This window comes from Loxodonta africana, chromosome 4, assembly GCF_030014295.1.
Source record: "Loxodonta africana isolate mLoxAfr1 chromosome 4, mLoxAfr1.hap2, whole genome shotgun sequence".
In the NCBI taxonomy this organism is placed as follows: Eukaryota; Metazoa; Chordata; class Mammalia; order Proboscidea; family Elephantidae; genus Loxodonta; species Loxodonta africana.
The window spans coordinates 101,962,765-101,988,463 of NC_087345.1; the positions used below are offsets into that span (position 1 = coordinate 101,962,765).

The 25,699-nt window shown below is 35.5% G+C and overlaps 1 protein-coding gene across 1 annotated transcript in view; it reads right to left on the reverse strand.

The window, feature by feature from the left end:
• CNTN1 (contactin 1) overlaps positions 1 to 25,699 on the reverse strand; it is a 379,037-nt gene that overhangs the window by 37,342 nt on the left and 315,996 nt on the right. The window contains exons 18-21 of the mRNA XM_023555346.2: positions 22,093 to 22,242; positions 11,781 to 11,851; positions 9,150 to 9,384; positions 4,097 to 4,200 (exon numbers count right to left, since the gene is read on the reverse strand). Coding sequence (XP_023411114.2) covers positions 4,097 to 4,200; positions 9,150 to 9,384; positions 11,781 to 11,851; positions 22,093 to 22,242 — 560 coding nt within the window. The remainder of the gene's footprint in view (positions 1 to 4,096; positions 4,201 to 9,149; positions 9,385 to 11,780; positions 11,852 to 22,092; positions 22,243 to 25,699) is intronic.

The following is a 25,699-nucleotide window of genomic DNA, read 5'->3' on the forward strand; positions in this document are numbered from 1 at the left end:
ACATTCTGTGGGCTACTAATATAGTCATAATGTAAATTGCTTAAATGTTGTATTTTACACTTTGTAGGCACTAGTCAAAGTTCTCTTTTATTTCAGCCACTGCTGCAGGGGCCAATAAGTTCTATGTTGGCTTCAGCTAGCTTCCTACTGATAAAACTAGATTGCATTTCACCTCTTCCAGTGTAGCTAACATCTTGCTCTCTCTCCTGGATATTTCTTGGTGCCTCAGTGTGAAACTCTCTCAGCACTGGGATAGAAGTGGGAGGGGAGGTGATGCCCATGAGGCCACCCTTGATCTGAGGAGAACAAGAATGGATAAATGCTTCCCTTTTCATCCCAAATGGAGCAGTTATGAGCCAAATTCATAAAGCTCCTCCCAGGTCCCAGGATGCAGCACCAATTGCCCATAGTGGTTGCCAAGAAGATCAAACCATCTTTGTATCTGAGTTTCTTCCTTTCCTGTTCACTCTGCCCGTTCCTCTTGCCTGTCCCCAGGATCATATTAAAACACGCACAATTACCTTATCCCACAGCTTTGGACCTGATTCTGCTTTTGGTGATCCAGGCTAAGACAAATAAAAAAAAAAAAATGCCTTCTCTAAAATAAGAAAATAAAGCACTTTCTAAATACTAGCTTAAAACCAAAAACCAAACCCACTGCCGTCGAGTTGATTCTGACTCATAGAGACCCTATAGGACAGGGTAGAACTGCCCCATATGGTTTCCAAGGAGTGCCTGGCAGATTCAAACTGCCAACCTCTTGGTTAGTAGCCGTAGCACTTAAGCACTATACCACCACGGTTTCCACACTAGCTTAAGCTCATCATAATAACCTTAACCTTTGAAAGCATCTGAGTAGACTACTCAGGGCTGGTAATCTTTCATGATAATTGTGAAATCAATCATCTATGTTAATCTCTGATTCAGCTGCAAAGAGTTTTTCTCTTTCATTATTTTAGGTAGAATATTTTGCTTGTTTTCATTACGTTAATTAGGCCAATGGTTTACCTGCTGGCTGGGCAAACTAAGTCTTTTGTGGATTCCTGGGCAAGAGCCTAAAGTTCTAAAATGTCTTTGATAAGAACTTCTTGCATTCATTCCCTTAGCTCACCTACACTGCAGAAAAACTCAATGGATTTTAAGATTAGAAATGTGGAATCTTTTAACTAGGCAAGAGGACAAAAGGAGTAAAACGTAAATATTCTACTGAGATAAACTTTAAAACCACAGAGGAAGAAGATTATGTTTAAACTCATTTGACTACAATTCTCACTTAAAATGTCAGGAAATTAACCTTAAGGTACGGTAAAGTGCACAGGACTTAGGGCTCCCCCAGCTTTTTTTCTCTCTCTCTCTCTCTCTGCTTCTGTATAACTTAGACCCATAGTACATTTTCATGGGAAGTGTGGTCGGGTATTGGCTTTCTTGATCATTCATCTTGTTAAACCACTGGCTTCTCCCATCATATTTTAAAATAGAAACAATTACCACATTATAGTCAAACTTCCTGCCATATGTTAGTTAGCAGGAGCTTTTCCTTATGGGAGAATAAAATATAATGAATTTCTGTTTTAAGCTTTCATGCTTTTGTCTTTGATATTTAAGGCTCTGTGTGGAAGACTTACGAGGATTTTAAGAAAGGATGAATGGAAACAATATCTGTGATTTACTTTTAGCATTTTTAATCAACTATTCTCTGGAGAGGCAACACCTTAGTTCAAATCCAGTTAGGCTAGTTAGTAATCATTTCTAAACCTCAAGTTCCTCTTTAAAATGGAGACATCAACAGTGTCTATCCCCTGGGGTTGTGTAGATTCAATAAAATTAGCTTTATGAAATGTTCAGCATAGTAAGGCTCAAGAAATGTTATTATCATTACCATCACCATAATCATTTTTATCATGACAATCATCATCATTATCAATATCATCGTTGTCTTCACATGCCCAATGACAGAGAACAAGGAAAGCCATTAAACATTGGTTACCAGTACTTCATTTCTTCCACACAATAGTCCTATGAACCAGGCTCTCTCAGATTTACCAGTGAGGAAACTAAGGCTCAGAAAGTTAAAAAACTTGCCCTCATAATTCCAACTGACAGGGTTGAAATATAAACCCATGTCTGCTCAGCTTCAAAGCAAAAAACTTTCTACTTAGTATGGAGAGAATCACAAAAAATCAGAGATCTGTGAGACTAAAGTCCTTTATAAGCTGGTACTTTTCCCTTGAAATTGTCATTTGAGATAATTGTACTTGCTACATATTGCTGTTTTGCTGGCTATTTAACTGAGAATCCTTAATTGAACCTTATTTCACAATCAGAAAAGCTTATATTCTGACTGTTGTCCGAATTCTTTGGTACCAGTGTATTGTTTCCTTCTCCATATTTCCTTTGTACTCTACTTGTTGGAAGTTATAAAATAGTCAATACATAATTCTTGGCATGGGCAAAGGGGCTCTCTGGCGTATTTTTAGTAAAGTAAAATATATACTTTGCATTTCTGACTCACTGAGATGAGCTATATACTAAATTATCTTTTTTATTACTTAGAAACAAAAGAAGAAATAATCCTAGGGTCCAAAATTTGACTTTCCAAACTTTAAATATTGATGTCTTCTCCCCAAAATTCCTTGGACTTGCTTCTTACAGGGGTTTGAAACATTAAGTGAATCTCTCCCTCTTTCTCATTATTTTATCTTCTAGTTGTAAATGTAATTGTTAGCTTAGTAAGTTATACATATTGGGTATCCATAGTTTACTCCTATTATTCCTCTCTTATTGTAATAACTTCAACTGAACTCTTGCAAAGGTTATCTAAGGGCACTCTGAGATCTACCCAAATCATAATCCATGGTGCCAGAAACAGTTGACTGTTAGTTCGGGTGTGTGCTTAAAAGCTTGGGTTCTTTTTGTGGTTACAGAAATGTGGTCTTGCCAAAGCCAGATTGTAACAATGTATCTGATTGTTCTTCATTATTTATATCAGCACTCAATCAATATTTATTTAGTGCCCACCATGTGTCTTCCACTGTTCTGTGCACTGAACAAAACAGATAATACCTTGCTTCGTGAAACAAAAATTTCATGGACAGATGAAGAGAGAACATAAGGATTGGGAGGGCAAGCTAGCTGCCTGGGCAGAGTCAGCTGTATGGCACTGCCCACTGCCCAAGGCTCCAAAAGGGCACTCACTGTCCATCAGCTGCATAAAACAAAGGGAGTAGGGGAACTGGCAAAACCTCCCCTGAATTTGGCATCACAAAACCTGAGTTTCAGACACTGCCGTGATACTTTTTATCAGTGCAAAATGAGGCAAGTCATTGAAGCTCTTTGACATCCATTTGCTCGCCCATAAGGTAGGATAATGAAGCCAATTCCTCTGAATTTGTCACCCGTTGTGCTTAAAAATATCAGGTGACTTTGCTTTTTCTACACAATCTCTCTTAAATTCTTTAGCATTGTATTGAAGACCTTGACTATCTTTCTAGCTTCAATTTTCCAGTTCTTACTCTATTTGTCTGAGACAAGTCCCCCTTTTTCTATCTGGCTAATTTCCTACTGGTCCTGCAAGAATCAACTCAAGGGAAATTTTTATTGGGATATTTTGACTGTTGGCAATTTTCTGCTTTTATACACAATATTATGAGACACATGTTTTGTATATTTATAATTGTTTCCTTTGGAGGGATTTCTAGAAGCAGAACTACTGAATCAACCAGGATGAACATTTTAAAAGATGTTGTTATAAATTACCAAAATGCTTTCAAAAAAGCTTCAGCTTGACCAACATTTTATAAGAATGTTTGTCTTTAAAGACCTTGGCTAACCATACGTGTTATTAACTTTGTTTTCATTTTGGCCAGTTGTTTGTCAGCACACAGGACTTTTTATATCTCTCCTAGCTAGGCCAATTAGGAAATTCTGTTTTACAGTTAACAATTAGTTTATAAATGCCCATTAACTTAAACGCAGAATATACCGTTAGCTACCACATAAATCAATGGGACACAGAACATCGAAAGATGCAACCCATTTGAAAACTCGTGATATATTTATGAATAAATGTATTTAGTTGGATAAAAATCGAACCCACCTGATAGCCTTCCACTACTTTTTCTACAACATGCTCCCAATGAACAGACATCTCAGAAGATGATAAGACTTTTATGCCTACTTCTGTAGGTGCTTCACTGGGAGCTGAAATTTGATGAAAACGTTATATTCTTAGTAAGACACTTACATAAGGAAATTCGAATAGCACCATTTGCTGTATGAATGAATTAAAACTATATTTTAATATTTCCAAACTAAAAAATAAAATAAGTCCAATAATTTTATTACCTGTTTCTCCATTTTTACGAATGTTACTTGTTTTCTTGGTCATCAGTGATGCAGGCACATGCGTATTCATATGCATGGATGTTAACATAGATACACACGCATACATATACTCACACTCACACCACACACTCACCACCCCCATACCCACACACACGTACATATGTAAACACTTTCAATATGGAAAGCTTCATGAAATCTATGACATTTGTGAGCAAAAACCATAATAATCTTTTTTTTTTTAATTTCTCTAAAGGATTTTTTTAAGAAAGCCTGTTGATGTAAATTAAAATTCAAAATATTTACCTTATCAACCCCACATTATGGAAATAGGAAGTCTGGCATTTATTATAGAAAATTGCTTATTACAATTAATTTTCTCTTACTCACTATTTACATGAAATAACAATACGCAACAATATTATTAGTAAAAATTCTCTCTTTTTTGTTCAACTAAGATCATATTCTTTTCTTAAGATTCTTTGAAACAAGTTGTGACATCTGCCTCTGCTTGGGCTCAAAAAGTTTTTGTACATCTAATCTTCCAACTGGGCATCAAGTCAAATATGTATCAAAAAGGTCTCTATTCATGGGAAAAAATAATTTATATCCCTTATGATAGTTATACGCTGAAACTAAGGAAACTTTTAAGCAGGGGTGGCCATTTCTTATTGTGTTTCATTAACATGCCATAATCCTATCTTTATGTTTAAAAATGTCCTATACGTGGACACTGTTGCCTTTTCAAATCAAGGTAAGCATGTGTCAATGTGATTGATTTCTTAGCAGCAGAAGGAATGATTAACCTTCATACAAGTTTCAGCACAGGCAGGTTTTTTTGAGATTTATGTAGCATTTAGGAAAGAAATATAATTAAATACAAATGGCCATGACTAAATAGATGATGGCATGGCCTTTCACTTGAAAGCTTACTTTAGCATCAAACAAAACAGCAAGAAAAAAAAAAAATCGACATTGGATGAGAAGATAGCTTGCAAAATGGTTTTTTATGCTCATTTTCTCTGTGTAATGTACCCAATATTGTTCAAATTATTAAAATTGAATCAAGTTATCATATTATGCTGAAGGAGCTATTAGGCATAGAACATACAGGATTTATCATTCAGGAATTTTCTGTTTGATTATAAACTTGAATAATTTCCTTCTACTTTTTATTCTTTCTATGTTATGAGTCGCAATCAACTCGATGGCAACGGGTATGTATTTAGTTGAACTAACAACACGTAACCTCATATGTAGCACACTCTAGATTTCTGTACAGTTTTGTGGTACAATATAACTCCGGTTTTATGATCTGTAGGAATTTCTAAAATTTCTTTGGGGACAAAGACTATCTCTCATGTACTGAAGTCTCATCATTTGGGGATATTACTGTTCTATCAGTGAAAGCATTTTTTTTTTTTTTTTCAATCAGTGAAAGCATATTGGTGCTTTCAATACACTGCTAAAGAGCTCTGCTCCATGGAAACTGAAAGATGGACCTCTGGTGGAGGAATGATTGAAGGCATCGAGGGATTCTGAATCATAGAAATCCTTACCCAATGCCAGAACAGTCTCTGTACCACTCTTAGTGCCTTGTAAAAACAGAAACATAAAAGAGGATTTTAGAGCTAGAGATTGTAGTCCAATCCACTCATCATACTGATAAAGCAACTGGGTCTGAAAAAGACTAAAAGACTGTTTTTAAGAGCAGTTACGTGATATCAGAGCCAGAACTATATTATTCCCTCTATATGTTTAACTTATTGAATGAGTAAATGCTTAAGGATGGGATGCCAAGTTTTGTAGATATGTTTAAATGTTAGAGTTAAGTGCTCAGTAAAATTCAGATTTCTGAGAAAGGAAGATGCCTTACTCAGTTCTTCTGCTTTTAGCCCTCGACTGTACAAAAGAGCACATAGCCATAAAAATTAAGGTGGCTGTCATGTACCGAAAAGAAAACCTGAATCAAGATATATTTTGATTCACTTGACTCTATTTCTAGTGTATAATAGTGGCTAAGGGTAATGGCTTGGAGTTAAAAAGTCCTGGAAACTCCTCCACTTAGTAGCTTTATGACCTTTTGAAACCTCAGTTTCCTTATGCGTAAGAATAACAATGCCTCCCTCTTAAGGATAATGTGTATAAGGTGCCCAGCATAGCACCTGGCATATAAAGGGCAAGCAGGAATAGTAGCAATTATTACATAGTTCACGTGCAGAGCCCACTTCCTCTAATGCTCCAGTAACCATATGAACAAGTGATCACGAATATCTTTCTTTTCCTATGTTCCATTTAAGACTTCTAATGGCACAGTATGACAAATGTGAATCTTTAAGGTTAAAAGAAGATAAATAAGTTATCCTTTGCCAATAAAAAATTTATGATTAAAATATAAAAATTTGAGAAATAGATAATTTTTAAGCACCTGACATTAACAAAATTCATTCTTATAACTCATTGAACAGTATCTTATATTAAAAAAATGAACTTAATTTTACATTGCTTTCCTAATTAATATTTTTATCATTAGGAAAACCTATGCAGCTTTGTAGACAGGTGAATTTGAAAAAATTCTCTTATAAAAATTTTAAGTGAAATACATCATTTACTGCCAATGGTGACTATGTTAGGTAAGAAGGCAAAGAAATTTCTAGCCATTAATTATTTACATACTGCCATATGAGTAAAGAAATATAAGATGATCTTATCTTTTTTAACAGAAAAGTATATAATAAAAAGCACAGCAGCTTAAATAGGAAATTGTAGAAATAATTGTTAACAATGTTTAATTTAAAATCATACATTATACACTGCTGGTGGGAATGTAAAATTGTACAACCACTATGGAAACCAATTTGGCCCTTCCTTAAAAAGCTAGAAATAGAACTACCATACGATCCAGCAGTCATACCCCTTGGAACATTTCCTAGAGAAATAAGAGCCTTTACACAAACAGATATATGCACATCCACATTCATTGCAGCACTGTTTACAATAGCAAAAAGATGGAAGCAACCAAGGTGCCCATCAACAGATGAATGGATAAATAAATTATGATATATTCACACAATGGAATACTATGCATCAATAAAGAACAATGATGAATCCCCGAAACATTTCATAACATGGAGGAATCTGGAAAGGATTATGCTAAGTTTAATTAGTCAGTTGCAAAAGGACAAATATTGTATAAGACTATTATAAGAACTTGTGAAATAGTTTAAACAGAGAAGAAAATATTCTTTGATGGTTACGGAGGGGGAGGGAGGGAGAGGGATGTTCACTAATTAGATAGTAGATAAGAGCTATTTTAGGCGAAGAGAAAGACAACACACAATACAGGAGAGGTCAGCACAACTGGACTAAACCAAAAGCAGTTTCCTGAGTAAACTGAATGCTTTGAAGGCCAGTGTAGCAGGGGCGGGGCTTTGGGGACCATGGTTTCAGGGGACATATAGGTCAATTGGCATAATAAAATCTATTAAGAAAATATTCTGCACCCCACTTTGGAGAGTGGCGTCTGGGGTCTTAAACGCTAGCAAGAGGCCATCTAAGAGGCATCAATGGGTCTCAACCCACCTGGAACAAAGGAGAATGAAGAACACCAAAGACACAAGGTAATTATAAGCCCAAGAGACAGAAAGGGCACATAAACCAGAGACTATATTAGCCTGAGATCAGAAGAATTAGTGCCAGGCTACTACGGATGACCGCCCTGACGGGCAACACAACAGAGAACCCCTGAAGGAGCAAGAGAACAGTGGGATGCAGAACTTGAATTCTCATAAAAAGACCAGACTTAATGGTCTGCCTGAGACTAGAAGGACCCCGGAGGTCATGGTCCCCAGACCTTCTGTAGCCCAAGGCAGGAACCATTCCCAAAGCCAACTGTTCAGACAGGGATTGGACTGGACTATGAGATAGAAAATGATACTGGTGAGGAGTGAGCTTCTTGGCTAAAGTAGACACATGCGACTGTGTTGGCAGCTCCTGTCTGGAGGGGAGATGACAGGGCAGAGGGGGTCAGAAGCTGGCCAAATGGACACGAAAAGAGAGAGTGGAGGGAAGGACTGTGCTGTCTCATTAGCGGGAGAGCAACTAGGAGTATATAAAAAAAAAAAAAAGAAAATCATATGTCATTTAGCACAGATACATAAAGTCTCTATGGACATGGTCAGTTCAATTAAAATTTCTAGAAAAAAAACAAGGAAAGCCAGCATTAATATTGTTTTTTTCCCTAAAGGGCTCCCCCCCCCGCCCCCAGTCCAAGAAAATCTTCAACTGGCTTTCTCACTTCTTTATTTATATACTTATACCTAGAGCCCTTTTAATAAAATCCCAGTATTCTATTTTTAATAACAAAATAAATATTTGCTTAAATGTTACAATCACACAAATTCTGGGTTTAAAAAAGCAATTTTACAAAAAAAAAAGTAATTAAGGAATTTGTAGTAAACTGGATAAATACACAGACATACTGAGGTTCCATACTAAGGATTTCTGACTGCAAATTTATAGACAGGAGGTCAGGAGCAAGGATCTAAGCAAGCCAATGTTTTAGTGGAGATTTCCTGACTATCACGGATATGATCTAAAATTGAACAAGATTTCAGCAGTATTTTTGTGACTTAGATGGAGAAAAAGATTGAAAAGTTTTAATTTCACTCAAAATAATACTCATTTAGTAAATGTATAGTGCTATAAAAAGGTTTTACCAAGTAACACCTGAAAGAAAACAAACTAAATGCCTACCAGATATTAGGGTTCCCCCATCATCATGTTAGAAAGGTTTTTCTTTCACTTACCATCTTGTGCTGAGTTAATGACTGCTGTAAGGCTGTACGGTCCATCGCCTTTGTTGTTGAAGGCCTTAACTTTCACTTGAAACGCAGTGGATGGGCGCATGGTCTCATCTTTATGGACATATCGACCAATATCTGGATTAGTAACTGTAACTTTTTTCCATTCTTCCCCATCAAATGGCTTAAATGCCACTATGTAACCAAAATTGTTGCCATAATGGTATTCTCTTGACAAAGGCTAAATGGAAATTAAAATATTGAATAGGTTTAAGCTATACAGTTGACAGGAAAAAAAAAAAAACCTATGCAAATAATAACAATATACAGGAAAGCATGTTCTTCATAAAAACATTCACTACTTATTTTATAAGTTAGTGCTAGCTGAAATCTCAAAGCAAAAACCTGGTTCAAGCATGGATAACTTCATTTACCAACTAGTTTCCTTGCTATTCCTTGAACACCCCAGGGGACTCTCCACTCCGGGCCTTTTCACTTTTAGCTCTTTCTGTCTAGGAGGTTGTTCTCCTAGACATTATAAGAATCTCTCTCTCATTTTCTTTAGATAAAGCTACTTTACCTCTTTAACAATGTTTTCGCTGGTCACAGAATCTACCGTTTCAAGACTTCTTTCCCAGTACTCCATATCGCATCTATATGTTTTATTTTTTCTCTTTAACACTACTGTAATTTTTATTGTCTACTTCATTGTCTTTTCCAACTACTAGAACATAAGTTTCATGAAGGTGGAGATTTTTGTTAGTTTTGTTTCTTTATCCCTAACACCTCAAATAATATTTATTGAATGGATGAGTTAATGAGTTTCTCTAGAGTTGAGAAACAACGGTAAGAGAGTGATACAAAACTCTGGAGTTTCTTTATAGTAATCAAACAATAGAAACTAGTCAGAGGGATAAAAACAAGAGAACGTGACAAGAAGGAAGAAGGAGACTGTGGGTAATATTGCACTCCTTTGAAGAAGGTTGGGTTTGGGCTCTTGCCTGACTTCAATACTAATGCAAGCACTCTGTTTTGCGTGATCTTCTTGGAGCTTCTTATTACTCTGCATATCGATTGTCCAATAAAGAAATTCGTGTCAACCCTGGCCATCCATTATTTACAAATACTGATCTAAAGCTAGTTCTAGTGAGCACTTGTCATTTAGTCTTTTAGCCATTAATATAAATGTGCAAATTGTTTATTCACTTTTCCACCAGGAAATCAAAGCTAAGGTGTCTTGAGGCCAAAACCTCGAAATAAAGTTAACACAGTTGTTTGAATATACTTACGTTAAACAGGAAAATACAGGAATATATAAGGGTCAAAGGGTAGAAGAAGCTGAACTTGGTTGCACATTATGGATATCCTGAAGTGTGAGCTCAAGCATGTACAGTGTGGCTTTAGACTATCAGATAGTATAGCCTAACATTTCTACAATAAACATTTTTCTTGTTGATAATTCTCTACTTAGTTTTTGTAATATAGAGTGTATCAAAACCACCTAAGGAATTTTCAAATGTGATAATTCTCAGGCTCTCTCCCCATTGATTTCATTTTGAATTTCTGGAGTAAGATTTCCCGTTTGCAAGCACCTCAGTTTATTCTGAAGCAGATACCCACAGAGCTTATGAAAATTAAGCCTTACAGAAGATATTCTAATTTTCCTAATATTGGTACTTCTCTATGACACTAAAATTTACAAATAAATACTGTGAGATTCAGACATGCAGAAGATAATTTTTTTCTAAATCTTGTATGTAATTTAAGTACCAGTCACAGAATATGACTACACAGAACACAGTGACATTAAGATTTGCTAAATATCCACCTACTGTATAAATTAATTTGATTCATGTAAAGAATAAAGCCTGCCATTTTCCCTGCAGTCCCTCAAAATCTGTGGAGCCTAAGTTGTAGTCCTGGACTATCTGCAGTGATTAAATACTAAAAATGCTTAATAAATAAGTGGATGTACATAAAATGTTATTACCTGGATAAATGCCAGGCATCTATTTCAGACAAGTTCGTGCTATCACAATCTCCCTCACTCTTTTCCAGATCAGAAATCCAGCTAAGATATATTATTTTCAATACATTATAATCTTTCATACAGAACTCCCCTTTATTTCATGAAAATTTAATAAAACATATTAGACACTTCAATAACTAGCCCCATACGTGACTTCTACGACTGACCTCTTCTGGTGGATTACATTCACAGAAGTGATCAAAGTATTGAGTGAGGAAGCAGACCCCCATTTAAAAAGGGTCTCAATACAAAAGTGTGTAAATTGAATCTTTGGAGTTTACAATGTTCTGAGAAAATATTACAAATTATAGTTGGGTTACCAGGCCACAATGACTTCAAAATAGCTCAGGAATCAGGTAGTTGAATACTTAATCTTCTAGGCCAACAGGCCTCTTAGCATCAGGGATCCATTTTTGCATAGGAATTACTCACTAAACTGTAATAAGCTTGGTTAAAAAAAAAAAAAAACGACTTGCATTCATGAAGAAAATATTTATTCTTGCTTGTGCACTGATTGGACATTCTCCTTTTTTTCAATGTATTTCAGGAAACAACATGTGTTAGAGATTAAGTATAGTTAAAGCTGCCTGTAATTAGCTAATACTTACTGCCCACGTTATAGTCAGTTCTCTATTGCTTCCACCGCCCCCTCCTACATCCGAAGGAGCCACATTAGGTGCTGAAACAGACAAAATAACAACAAAATGTGCATTTTTTTTTTCTGACTTTAGAGTTCTAATTTAATACGGAAACCAGTTTTTTTTTTTTTTCCTTTAACTAGGAAAGAGAAGCTGCACACATGGCTCACTCAGTTGTAATCACAATAGCTCACAATAGCTGTAATAATCTGTTTGACTGCCAAGAAGAAAACTGATCACATGCCACAGGAAATGTGCCACTTTTTCCACAGCAAAGGGTAAAAAAAACGTAGCAAGGCAAATTTGCAATCTCTTCCAATTGTTTTATCTTCATGTCCTTTAATATGATTTTGAAATATTAACTATACTCTGTTGTGAAGAAGACTGCTGCATAAAACTCTTAAATTTGTTTATTCCATAAAAGTTAGATCATTTTGGACAGCTTATTTTCAATAAAGACCTGACCAAAGAGGGAGTGAGAAATTAAACAAACAAAAAAGCTATACATATTGTGAAAATATTTTACAGCTCTAACTTTTGAACCCTATGACCTTCTGATAACTTACTGTTGTATTAATTTTACACTTCAATTTACAAATAAACATTAAGAATCATTGTATTTGCATTAACACTGGATAATGTTTCTGCAAATACGTGGGAAAAAAATGGAAACCTGATATTATCCCTTATGCTCTTAATTCCAGGATCCAAATCTCTTCTGGAACCTGGCCACATCAATGACTCCAACGCTTCCCCATGCCAGTCCTCTTGAATCATCCTTCAGGTTCAGTCTCTCTACTGGAAAGATTGTACTGTTTTCAGTCTCTCCTACTCTAAAAAGCCTTCCTATAACACATCTTTCCTCTTAGTCCCCAAGCCATCACACCCTTTCATAGAGCCACATAGAGCTGATATAGGACTCTATTATGTCCCTTATAATCACTTTTCAAGGATTCATTTTACTTGGACCCACAATCAACACCCATGGAAGCAGTAGTCAAGAAATCAAAAGATGCTTGCATTGGGCAAATCTGCTGCAAAAGACCTCTTTAAACTGTTGAAAAGCAAAGATGTCACCTTGAAGACTAAAGTATGCCTGACTGAAGCCATGGTGTTTTCAATCACCTCATATGCATGCGAAAGCTGGACAATGAATAAGGAAGACCAAAGAAGAATTGACGCCTTTGAATCGTGGTGTTGGCGAAGAATACTGAATATACCGTGGACTGCCAAGAGAACGAATAAACCTGTCTTGGAAGAAGTACAACCAGAATGCTCCTCAGAAGCAAGGATGGCAAGACTACATCTCACATACTTTGGACATATTATCAGAAGGGCTCTGTCCCTAGAGAAAGACATCATGCTTAGTAAAGTAGTGGGGCAGAGAAAAAGAGGAAGACCCTGAACAAGATGGATGGACACAGTGGTTGCAACAATGGGCTCAAGCATAACAACGATTGTGAGGATGGTGCAGGACCGGGCAATGTTTCGTTCCGTTCTACATAGCGTTGCTATGAGTTGGAACTGTTTCAATGCACCTAACAACAACAATCACTTTTAATGCCTCACAATCTGTTTTCTACCACCTGCATATTACTGAAGACCCTCTCTCAAAAATCACAAAATTGCTTCTAGCTATCAAGTCCAACGTCCTCTTCTTTGTCTTCCTCTAAGTTTTTCTCTGTCTTTGAAACTCCATAAGGGTAAGCACTGTATCTTAACTGGATTTGAACCCTCAGCACCTAGCCAGAGTTGTAAAAATGAATAAAGCATAATTTGTCCCTTTACCCATGGCACATGGAGACCAGCTGTGCAGTTGAAGTCCATGTTTTTACAGAGGATGTTTCTCCACACCTATGACTTGGCCCAATTTGAAATATCATTCCTAAATCTGTTTACATTTCAAAGAAGAGATCAAATGGCAGCTCTCCCTGAGTCCCAGATCCCTTATAGTAGGAGATAGCTGCACCTTCAACAGGATGCTCACAGCATAGGGTCTATTCACTGGTTTGTAGAGCCTAACAATCTTAATTCAAAGATAAACACCTCAAAACTTCTAATATTAGTCATGTAAACTCTTCAGTAAAATATGCACCTAAATTGCACAGAAACAAACAAAAATAAATGGTCTTCCTTATATCTATCTATAAAACTATGTGATGGTTTAATTTCCAAGTGAAGAAGTTAGTATGAATTTTGAGATATTTTGTTTCACTACTCGGCTGTTACCACATGAGTGTTAGAAAATGAAATTGGGTGCACAGGAATGTTAAAAGATAATTTACTTCAAATACTTTAGATAAAATACATATTAAAGGCCGAAATATGAAAATAACCCTGGAAACTCTTTTACCCTAATAACTCATATTCTGAAGTTAAAACCCTACATGCTATGGAGAAACAGAAAGCATTTTGTCTTATAAAGCAATGAATAAATCAAATTTTGTATGTTTAACCCTAAATATAGGTACAGTGGTCACAGGAGAATAATTTCAAAAATAACTCCAATAATTTATTATACTGTAATTTTTTAGTCAAATATTGCCTTTATCAGAGAAAGTATTATTTGCCAAAGCATTACACTGTAACACTTTTTATCATAACTAATCTTGACCTCCTTTTTTTTAGAATAGAGCTAAAAATGGAATATGTTTATATTAGATGGAATATTTTTTCCATTTTATAATGATTACTATGAGCTCTTTTAATGACTTTCAAATAAGTAATCCAAGATGCATTGGCTCTTCAAAGATTATCCACTGAGCTCTGATGCTAAGAAGAAGACAAACACAAGCACAAAAATAAAAGTTCTTATTTCTTAATGGTGTGTTTTTATGTCTTAATTGGATTAATAATTGACTCAATTTTTCCCATTTTTCTTTGACTGTTCAGTTTATCATTAGAAGCTAAGGGAAAATATTTCACAGGAGTAAGTGACATATAAATTACATATATTACATGAGGCTGAGAAGGAAGCAGTTAGGTGGCTTATATTCAGCCCAGCAGACACAGGAGGACTTGACCAAATAGTGACTCGATTAAGGGAAGTAAATTACCCTAAGAACAGGGTGCTTACTTAACTTTAGGCTCCAGGGCATTTAACAGAGAACAAACCAGACATTCTTTAAACAATAAATCACTAAACAGAATTTAAACTAATATTCAGAAAAATACTGAATTATTAAATTAATCATGAATAAACAATACTTATAATTTTACTGTGAAAGGTTAAAAACAGTGAGTTGTTTTCCTTTTTTTTTTTAGCTTACTCAGTCTAATAGTGATTCCCTAATGATATTTATAAGAGGGCTTCTGTATTTCAATGATCTAAAGAAAATCGAACTAATTTCATGACTATTTTTTTCTGTGAAAAGAAACTATTGCTAATTTTCGTTTTATATTTGAATGCTTAAATAATTTGCATAGAATACCACTTTGGGCTCTGAGGTTTTGTTTGACAATATACATATTGGTTTTTGACAAATCCTAAATTATAAAGTATATAATATGCCCCAATTCAAAATATGTTGACTACTTTAGTACTTGATGATTTCACTTTAATGTGTATGGTCACTTTTAAAGATGAAAAGTTAACCATGAATGCAACTTTTCTAATTTGCATCAAAATTTTATTGTGATTTAAAACAAATTTTTTGGGAAGAGATTCAAAATAGTTACATAAGTAATAGTTGGAGTCTAGAAAACCAAAGTATTGAATTCTAACACCTGTTTTTATTCTATCATTAAATACACGTCTTAAAGCACTTAAATATATAATTCTAAAGACCGTTAATAAAATCAAATAAACTGTATAATGTTTGCACATTTGAATGAGAGTGGATCTTTGTAAATGCGGATCTCTTGCTCTGATGGTAGAGCGGGTTGCTAAACTTACTAAGGAATCTACCATGTCAAACAGATTGCTATAGTATGTAAAAACATACCAAGTTAGCTCACAACAATAGTAATGCCTTAGGGTCTCATTTGTCAGAAAGTGCAATAATTGTTTATTTATGCTAGTCTTTGTTATAAACCAAAAAACCAAACCCAGTGCCATCCAGTCAATTCCGACTCATAGTCATATAACAGCAAATTCAAATGTGCGGAATAGAGGAAGTTTGATAATTACTCAATGCAGTGATAATCTAAAAATAAGTCAGCTAGGGACAACAGTTTGGATGGGCAGAAAAGAATGCTGCAAAAATGAAATAACCATAAGATATAGTAAAACTTATGCTTCAGAAATCAACCTAATTAGGATTTTTTTTTTTTTAATTCAGTAAAAATAATTAAAGCATCCTAATTTATCTCTTAGGGCCTTGGGGGGCGAGTGATTAAGAGCTCGGTTCTAACCAAAAGGCCAGCAGTTCAAATCTACCAATGGCTCCTTGAAAACCCTGTGGGGCAGATCTACTGTCCTATAGGGTTGCTACGAGTTGGAATCAACTCAATGGCAACAAGTTTGGTTTTGTTTTAACTCTCAGCATAATAAAAAGCAAAAATATCTAATGCATGTGTTAACCTTGTCAAACTCAAGCAAAAAATATATTTGGAAATGGATTTTTCTAAATCATATGATGTAAGTTCCATTGTAGTTTTGATCATTCCTTCTCTTTTCATCATCTCTATTAACGTTCAATTACCAGAACCACCATGTAAACCTCCTTCTCCCTCCCTTTGTCTTCTTTTTGTGCACCAATTGTGTTAAGCACTAAAAATACAAATGTGAATAGAATCCGATCCCATTGTGGAAGATGCTTCCTTTGTAGCGGTAGAAATAAAGTATATTAAAAAAAAAACAGTTGTAATTCAATGTACTAAACGTCTCCCCCTTGTAAAACTTTGCTGACTGACTGAATGAATGAAGAATCCAGGCTCGATAACAGATTTATCTGCAACTTAGAAACAATTCTTACATACTCCACTAAATGGATACTCAAATCAGTACTTTGAAATATACTGGAGAAGTGGTGTTATCCTTATTTTACAGAAAAAGTAAGTGAGTTAACTTGTCTAGGTCACATTGCTCGTATGTAGAGAAGCTGAAACTGGCTCAGGTCTCCTGATTGCTTAAAAAAAGATTTATCTATTTTATTACTAATGACAACAATTAATGCTAGCTTAGTACCATGTTGGTGGTGGTGTTCTTAGGTGCCAGGCCAGCTACAAAATATTTTCTTACTACTATTCTTACCCTTTATCAAATACATGTGGAAAAAATAAAATAAATAAAAAATTAAAGTAAATGAAAAAGCAGAATAGCTTTGTTAGACATGAAAGTAAAACTTTATACATAATATGAAAGTGTTGATTCTGGTTTTATGTTATTTTTCCTCTTTCTTAGCCTGGCTTGATCTCCCAAATAAATCCCAAAAGAGTTGTAAAAACAAACCTGAGTGTACCATTTTAGGATATCGACTCACCAACTGCACCTATTCCAAGCTATTAGCTATGGGGGTATGCTTTACCATGACATATTACTTCCAAGAATGCTTTTGTTACCTCTTTCTTACAGTCAGAGTTAAATGGGTCACAAACACATCTTCTAATTCTTCATTTAGGAGCATCTGTTTTATAATGCACTTGTCTGAATCCAAAAAATGCACCCAACTGGCTCTGAGATCTTAACTTTAAGTAATTGGAAAGATAAGGGCATGTGCTGCATTGGATAATGTCATGTCTTTCAATCAGCATAATGAAGCACAGGACCGACCATTCCATCAAATGGGAACCAGCCTTTATGCCACATAACGTATGCTGGCATGTCTTCCAGGGTTATTATTATGGTACATGACAAGACAAACATCCCTGCTTTAGAAAGTGTTTTTGTTTTCTTATAAGGATGAAAAATGTAAATGAGCGACTCTATGCATATTCAATTTTTAACAGCAGGGTGAAAGGAAAAAAAAAGAGCAATTCTCTTGAATTTCATTAGAGAAAATACGTAAAATGATTCAATTAAAAAAGAGTAAAAATTACACGAGATTATATGACCCTTCCTTTATGTTTAGAAAAAATAAAATTTATTGCCAAAACTAAACTTTCAATTAAAGCATAAAATATTTTGTTATAAGCACATTAAACTTTAAACTGAGCATTAGTAGCATAATAAACAAATTTTATTGAGTAAATACCATGCACCATACGATGCTGTTTTCTTTACACATTTTTAATCATAAAAATAATCCATGAGATAAATAATTCCCATTTAGATATGAGAAAATTGAGGCTCAGAGGTTAAGTAATGTGCCCCTAATAACAGAGCTATTAAATAATGACATCAAGATTCCTGGAGCTCCACTGCCCTCCCAGAAAGTGGTTTAGGAGCAAAGCCTTTAAAATTAGAAAGACCTGGATTTAATCCCACCTCTGCCTCTATTACCCTTACCTTTACCCATTGTCATCCAACTCATAGCTGCCGTATAGGACAGAGCAGAACTCCCCTATAGGGTCTTTAATCTTTACGGATGTATTGCATTGGGCAAATCTGCTGCAAAATACTTCTTTAAAGTGTTAAAAAGCAAGGATGTTACATTGAGGACTAAGGTACCCCTGATCCAAGCTGCGGTATTTTCAATTGCCTCATATGCATGCAAAAGCTAGATAATGAATAAGGAAAGCTGAGGAAAATAGACGCCTTTTAATTATGCTGTTGGAGAAGTATATTGAATATAACGTGGAGTGCCAAAAGAATAAACAAATCCCCCTTGGAAGAAGTACAGCTAGAATGCTCCTTAGAAGCAAGGATAGTGAGACTTCTCACATACTTTGGACAGGTTATCAGGAGAAATCAGTCCCTGGAGAAGGACATCATGCCTGGTAAAGTAGAGTGTCAGCGAAAAAGAGGAAGACCCTTAACTCGATGGCACCAGACAACAACAACAACAACAATCTTTATGGAAGCCGACTACCACATTTTCCTTCCACAGAGTGGCTGGTGGGTTCAAACTGCTGACCTCTCAGGTAGCAGCCAAGTACTTAACCCCTGTGCAACCAGAGCTCCTTTGCTTCTCATTAACCGCATGTTAACTTTCTCATCTGTAAAATAAGGAACAATCACATCGGTTTCATAGAATTCCTGTGAGGATTAAGTGAAGCAATGCACTAGTGTACAAATGATAGTAGTTATAAAAGTTGATTAATAAAAGATCCAAGATATATTCTGGTGGCAGAGTAACAAATACATTGGCATTGTACAGAATTGTTCAATATTATGAACATTAAGAACATCTGCTCTTATTGTCGGTGGCTGCTATCGAGTTGATTCAAAACACCTACTACATATTTTTAATTTACAGAATAATTTTTTATAATAGCCAAGTCACTAATTTGATGTAGACAGAAGTTATGTAATTTGTTTTTTTTGCTTAATTGGAAGGAATAAAGTACCTCATTATGTCACTATGGGGTCATATCTTGATATAAGACTGTCATTACTTCATAGGTTTGTTTTTGCTTTGTTTTTTTGCTTTGAAGGCCTTCGAGGAAGTTATTTTCTAAGCACCCCGAAGAAGTAATTAATTCCTTAACAAAATACCACTCAAGCAAACAAAATGTAAAAGGCGATGCCTAAAAGTTGTTTGAATAAAAGCAGCAACCTTCTCAAACATTGTAAGTTTGATGTCTCTCTCAAACAATTTTCCAAGCATTTCCAAGGATAAGAAGACATTAAAGTTATCAAAGTCTTCAGAGTTATATACAAACTATTGGTAGGAAACACATCAACAACCGTCCCTATGCTTCTAAATATGATAGTAAATATAAACTACATTCATAGATTTAGATACTAAAGGATTAGATTGAATCTCTTTCTCTCAGGGACATTCTTTTTTTGTTCTTAAAAACATATTGTGCTTAATCACTTTTCTACATTGAGAGAAAAAAATCTAAGACAAAACATATGCTAATTCTGTCCAGGTGATCAGACTATGTACCATAAAGCAATCATTTTTTGAGATAATGATGTATTGTTTATAACCGAATTCTATTACCAAAGCCAATAAAGTATCCTTCCTCCTAACGAACAATTTTTTACTTCAGAATTTAGTGTTCAGGTAAGACTTAGTTCATACTGTATTAGTCATGAAATCATGGATAATTAATCAAACTCAATGAAAAAGTAAAGTTTGTATCTGAGATAGGTATGTTAATTTTTTTAATTGAAATAAGTTTACTGAGACCAGTTTAATCAGTTGGTTTTGTTTGGTTGGTTGGTTCTTTTGTAATTTTATTTTGAAAACAAATATTTGTTAAACCAAATCAAGTGCTGTATTTCTCAGTGTGAAATTAATGAGCTTAAAATCACCAGTCAGATCATGCCCCAGTTCTTTGTTATTTTTCTTTCTCAAGAAAAGGCAACTACGTTCATCCTGTTAGACAGAAGCCTCTACTATAAACATATGGGGTTGCCGGTTCTAGGAATAATAATAAAAACCAAACCCAAAGATACTGAATGTATGTTTCTGTATTCTATAAAACTTCAACTTACATTATCTCCATATTGTCACTAGATTTCTGGGAGATTGAGAAAAAGTAATGATTGTTTTCATATTATAGGCAGATATGCTAAAACAAATAAAAATTCATGCTTAGGTCATATCTAGTTGCATAGTTAAGGACGAAAGCTAAACAGCTTTCTATTAGAACTCTAGTAACAGTTCAAATAAATGAATATATTTTAAGAGTCTTGCTTGAGAAGTTGCCTTTAAGAGAGAAAGCTCAATGTATGAGAAGATGTTTTGGGCAGATTTGGGTTTAAATTACGTGTTTCACAAGTAGTTACATTAACTTAGGTAAAATTATTTAGCATCATTGAGTCTATAGCCCAACAAGGAGCATTGGGATAGTAATACCTACACCAAAAAATTGTTCTGAAGTCTTTCAACAGATGAGTGGATCAGCAAAATATGGTTTGTACATACAATGAAAAATTATTCAGCTATAAAGATAAATGATGTTCTGATACATGCCATCACATGAACCTTGAAAACATCATGCTAAGTGAAATAAGCCAGACACAAAAGGATATTGTATGATCCCACTTATACGAAATATCTATGATATGCAAATCCATCGAGACAAAAGAAAATTAGTGGGGGGAGGGGAGAAAGGGAAGGAAAAAAGATTATTATGAGGATTAAATGAACTATATGTGAAAATACTTGGCACAGACTAAATACTTTTATTGCTTATTGTCTTCCTTTATTACAGAGTCACTATTACTCTAACAAAATTATCTGATATATTACGTGAAACTTTAAGAGACAGTTTATTGATGTCAGTCCCTGTGAATTACTTGGCTTAAAAACTAAAGGCATGAAAGCTCATAATTCTAGTTAGAAGTAAGGCCATGGAACTGAGGTAGCCAGATAGATATAAATACAAGAGATTACAGCAAAATGTAATGGCAGCCAGTCATCTGTTTAAAATCTTTTCTCCCAAATAAAGTTCTGAAGTTTCGCAAGGCATAATCAAAACAAAATAACTCAGAGAGCCTACAAAAACATTTCCTTTTTAGACAGACAAGGAATAATAAAAACAGCTATCACTAGAATCAGGAATTTTTTTTTTTGCCTTGTCAATGCAGTGGAAAAAGGGAAAAAAGTATTTATTGCACTAGAGGCTGTCTACATGGAGTTAGTAGTTAGCATAAAAATATGAACCTAAATTGGAAGAAAAGCCAAGGTTAAAGCATGGTAAAAAGTATGTTTAGTGTGTCACCTTAAGAAAACAAATCATTGCTATCTCTTAGCATGCAATGACTCCCCAAGTGGCAGGGATTTGATATTTGAGAGCTCTCATTGTATTCGCTCCACTCGCTGCACACCCTACCGGTCCTGCCCACTCGCTTGATCCATGTGCACATTCAGTTATAAATGTCTTTTGAGCGATGACTGAAGAAATCCTACACACAGAATTATAAATCTTCTAAATCATGGAACCAATTAAATCAAGAGTCTGCCTGATTAAGATTCAGAATTTACATTAAATTTATATTCTAAATACCAACTTCATTAAATGACCTCTATGGAATACGCAGTGATTTCCGTTTTCCTCCAGTACTTATAACTATGTAAAAATATTCTTAATCTTCATATTTCTTTTTATGATTCTTGTCTGTCTTGGTATAGAATACACACGCATATGAAATACACGTATAAAACATTTTTTTTGACAAATCACTTCCTTTGGTACATTATTTACTTCCCACCGCATTCAACTATATACATAAAGGCATTGCATTTATGAGCCTTTTAAAAATTAAAAAGTTTCTTCTACGTACCAGCACCATCCGTTTTAATTTTGTTCGATGGTATACTGGGCTCTCCTATACCCAAAGTATTGGTTGCTACCACACGAAATTCATACTCCATCCACGGGATTAAATCCACTGCTCTTGCTGCCTCCATGTTTCCTTCAATAATTGGAGGATCTAAATATAATAAACATTAAACAGAGTATTAATTGACTAATTTATCATTTTTATAACTTCCAATTCTTATTTTGCTATTTTGGAGAAAATGGCACATATTACATAGAGTTGAAATAAAAAAAAAACAATACTAGGAGTGACAAAATATTATGTTCAAGGAAATGAGAGGAGAGGTCGTGGGTAAATAACAAACTAGACAAAGGATATGCATATGAATCACCTATTCAGTAAGTCTGTGGTAGGGGACTGAGATTCTGCACTTCTAAAAAACTCCCAGGTCATACCTATGCTGCTAGTCCATAAACTATACCTTGAACAACAATGAGTTGTATTCTGGAGGTGGAATCTAGAAAGATTTCCTGAGGCAAGGGTAAAACTGGAACAGTGGGAACTCCACAGACTGCCACTGTTCATAGTTTATGGGCAGGAAAAGATTTTTTACTATGATACCTATATGTTCACATTCTTTTTGAGTTTGTTTTGTAGACTTAGAGCCAAATCATTTGGAGTCGTGATAGTAAATGTTATAATCATTAATTAAGACTTGTTAAGTACTCCTCAGAATTCATGCTGCTAGATACTAATAGGAAGATTACACATTATAGGTAAGATATGATCCTAGATTGTATATTTAATTGATATATGATAAAACATACCACCAAAGGCAGGTCTGTACATCATTTCATGTTCTCTTAAAATATTTCCACATTTTTTTAAACAATCTACACAGGTGTATGCATAGAAATACCTGTACACTGTTTATTTGGAAAATATTTTCCCTTATACTTGTCTATGACTCATTATATTATTATTTAAGAAATTTGTATCTGGCAATGCAGACCACGAACACGTAGGTCTTTAAGATGTTGTATTCATCTCTACGATAAATGCCAAGTATCGCAGTGCCCAGTTTCTACTTCTGGACAAATTTTTGTTTGGCACAGTGTATCCCATGCCTCACTCTGCCCAGATTTTAACTTTTCCATACGCTAATTTTGCCATCTAGTTTCTTATTTTGTTCTGGACTCGTTCTACAGATTTAATGCATATTTTTTACTTTCTGATGAAAAGTATGCCTTGTCTTGTCCTGTGTTATGATTCTGCCTCTTTATTTCTATCCTCTCTTTTAGGGCCCTACTCCCTAAATCAGAATTTGTTTGTCTTTGTGCATATATATGAGGATGTTTTTTAGGTAACTAGAAGAGAGAAGGTAAAATTTGGCATATGTAGGGCTCTTCATGAAGAAAAGGGGAAGATGCAGCTGGTTGTTACAACACTGGGTAGGGTGGCCCTCTTCCCCACTGGATCTCTATCAATGATTTTGAGCTTCCTAGAAGGTTCCTGGGTAGCAAAAACGGTTGCTCTAGATAGTTAACCAAAAGTTTGACAGTTTGAACCTACCCAGTGGAAAAGAAAGGGCTGATGATCTGCTTCTGTAAAGATTGTATCCAAGAAACTCTAAAGAGAAGCTCTACTCTGTAACACATGGAGTCGCCATGTCATGGGCTGAATGATGGCCCCCCAAAAGATATATCCACGTCCTAATCCCAGAAACCTGTGAATGTGGCTTTCTTTAGGAAAAAAAAAAAAAAAAAAGAGGTCTTCGGAGATGTAATCAAGTTAAGAATCTTCAGACAAAATCATCCTGGGTTATCCAAGGAGGCCCTAAATCCAATTACATCCTTATAAGAGACACACAGGAGAGACCCACAGAAAAGAGGGGAAGGCAACGTGACCACAGAGGCAGAGATTGGAGTGAAATGGCCACAAACCGAAGAATTCCTGGAGCTACCAGAACCTGGAACAGGCAAGGTACAGATTGTCCCCTAGAGCTTTTAGAGGAGGGAGAGTAGCCCTGCAAACACCTTGATTTCAGACTTCTGGCCTCCAGGACTGTGAAAGAATAAATTTCTATTGTTTTAAGTTACCAAGTTTGTGGCACTTTTTATGACAGCCTTAGGAAATAGACACAGAAGGTTAAAGGCAGAAGCTGTAGAACTATTTGTGAGTTTTGGGTGCCCAAGTAAAAAGCTTTGATAGAAGGCTCAAGGAGGTAGTCTGATCTTCTCCCTTGTGTCTCATGCTGCAAAAACTCAGCATTCAGTTCATGAAGAATGGAAATGTTGGAGATATTCCAAAGGAACCCCCTTGGCAAGGATATGATACTCTTATGATGTTCAATGCTGTACTGGCTTTCTCTTTTCCAAGCAGCTAGGCAGTCAACAGGTGTGGTTAGGTGTATCAGGACTGGAGCAGACAGATGGGTGGGTGTGCAGTGGAGAAGGCAGCTGATTTGGAGCATAAGCAAGATTTCAATTAAAAAAAAAATCTCCAAAAAATGGAAGGTCAGGGACAGGATCAATGAGATGAAAATCATACTTAATCACTGGGAATATTTGGAGGGATGGTGGGAGATAAGTCAGTAAGTGCCAATTGGGATCATTTTATGGTAGGCTTTGGGTTCCAGCTGGAGAGTATGGCCTTTGAGTTGAATGACTGAGATGAAGTATGGAAGTTACTACATTGGGAAGGCAGACCCAGTGGGAAGCCCTGGACCCCATGGTACAAACTTCCTCAGATGTGGAAACAGGAAATGGGTGCTTGGAAGATGGATTTCCAGAATGTGCTTTCTGAATGATTAAGAAGAAAATTGATTTCTATCATTTAAGAATAATTTTCCTTATTGGGAATGCTAAGGTTTGATAGCTGCTTATTCTAGAACAAAACCAATTGCAATCATTCTTAATATATATTAGTTTTGGTAGTTTTTGAGGCAGACAGCCTCAGAGCTCAACCCTTCTGAGAGACACCTGCTCTGGCTTACACCAAACAAAGTAAGTAAGCTGCACATTCTTCTAAATTTGTCCTTGACAAGATAATCACAGAATGGGCCATACATGGCCTCAACCCACCTCTGGTTGGAGACTTAACATCCTAATGTAAGAAAATCAACCTCTTCCTCAATCCTGGGGAATGAAACCTCGTCTAAAGAAAATGTATGGTCATCCCCAAGCTCTGAGTGCCTGTGTGAAGTGAAGCTCAATCCTGAATATTCATGATGAATTTGCATTTCCTTATCTGCTCTCTGTAAAAGCCCACCTCCCCAAGCTGCCTGCAATCAGCCTTGGAGGCAAAAGCCCCAAATGCTCCATTCCTTGTACAATGAAATAAAGGCATCTTTCTGATCTCCCACCTTGGCCTCTTGTTTACTGTCTATAATAAGTTATGCCAAGCAAAACCTAGGTTTTTCACCTGGCAATGTTATGAGAACATAAATATCTAAAACAAATAAACATGTTTTTGGTAGATAGTTATAATAAGACCATCTTTGTTAGTAGTAGGGATAACTTAGCAAAAAACAACTCACAACTATCATTTAAAAAAAACAGCTAGAATTAAAAATAGCTCTTCTATCTGGCCAGTTTTCCTTCCTCTAGATTTGGAGAGGACTTTCTGA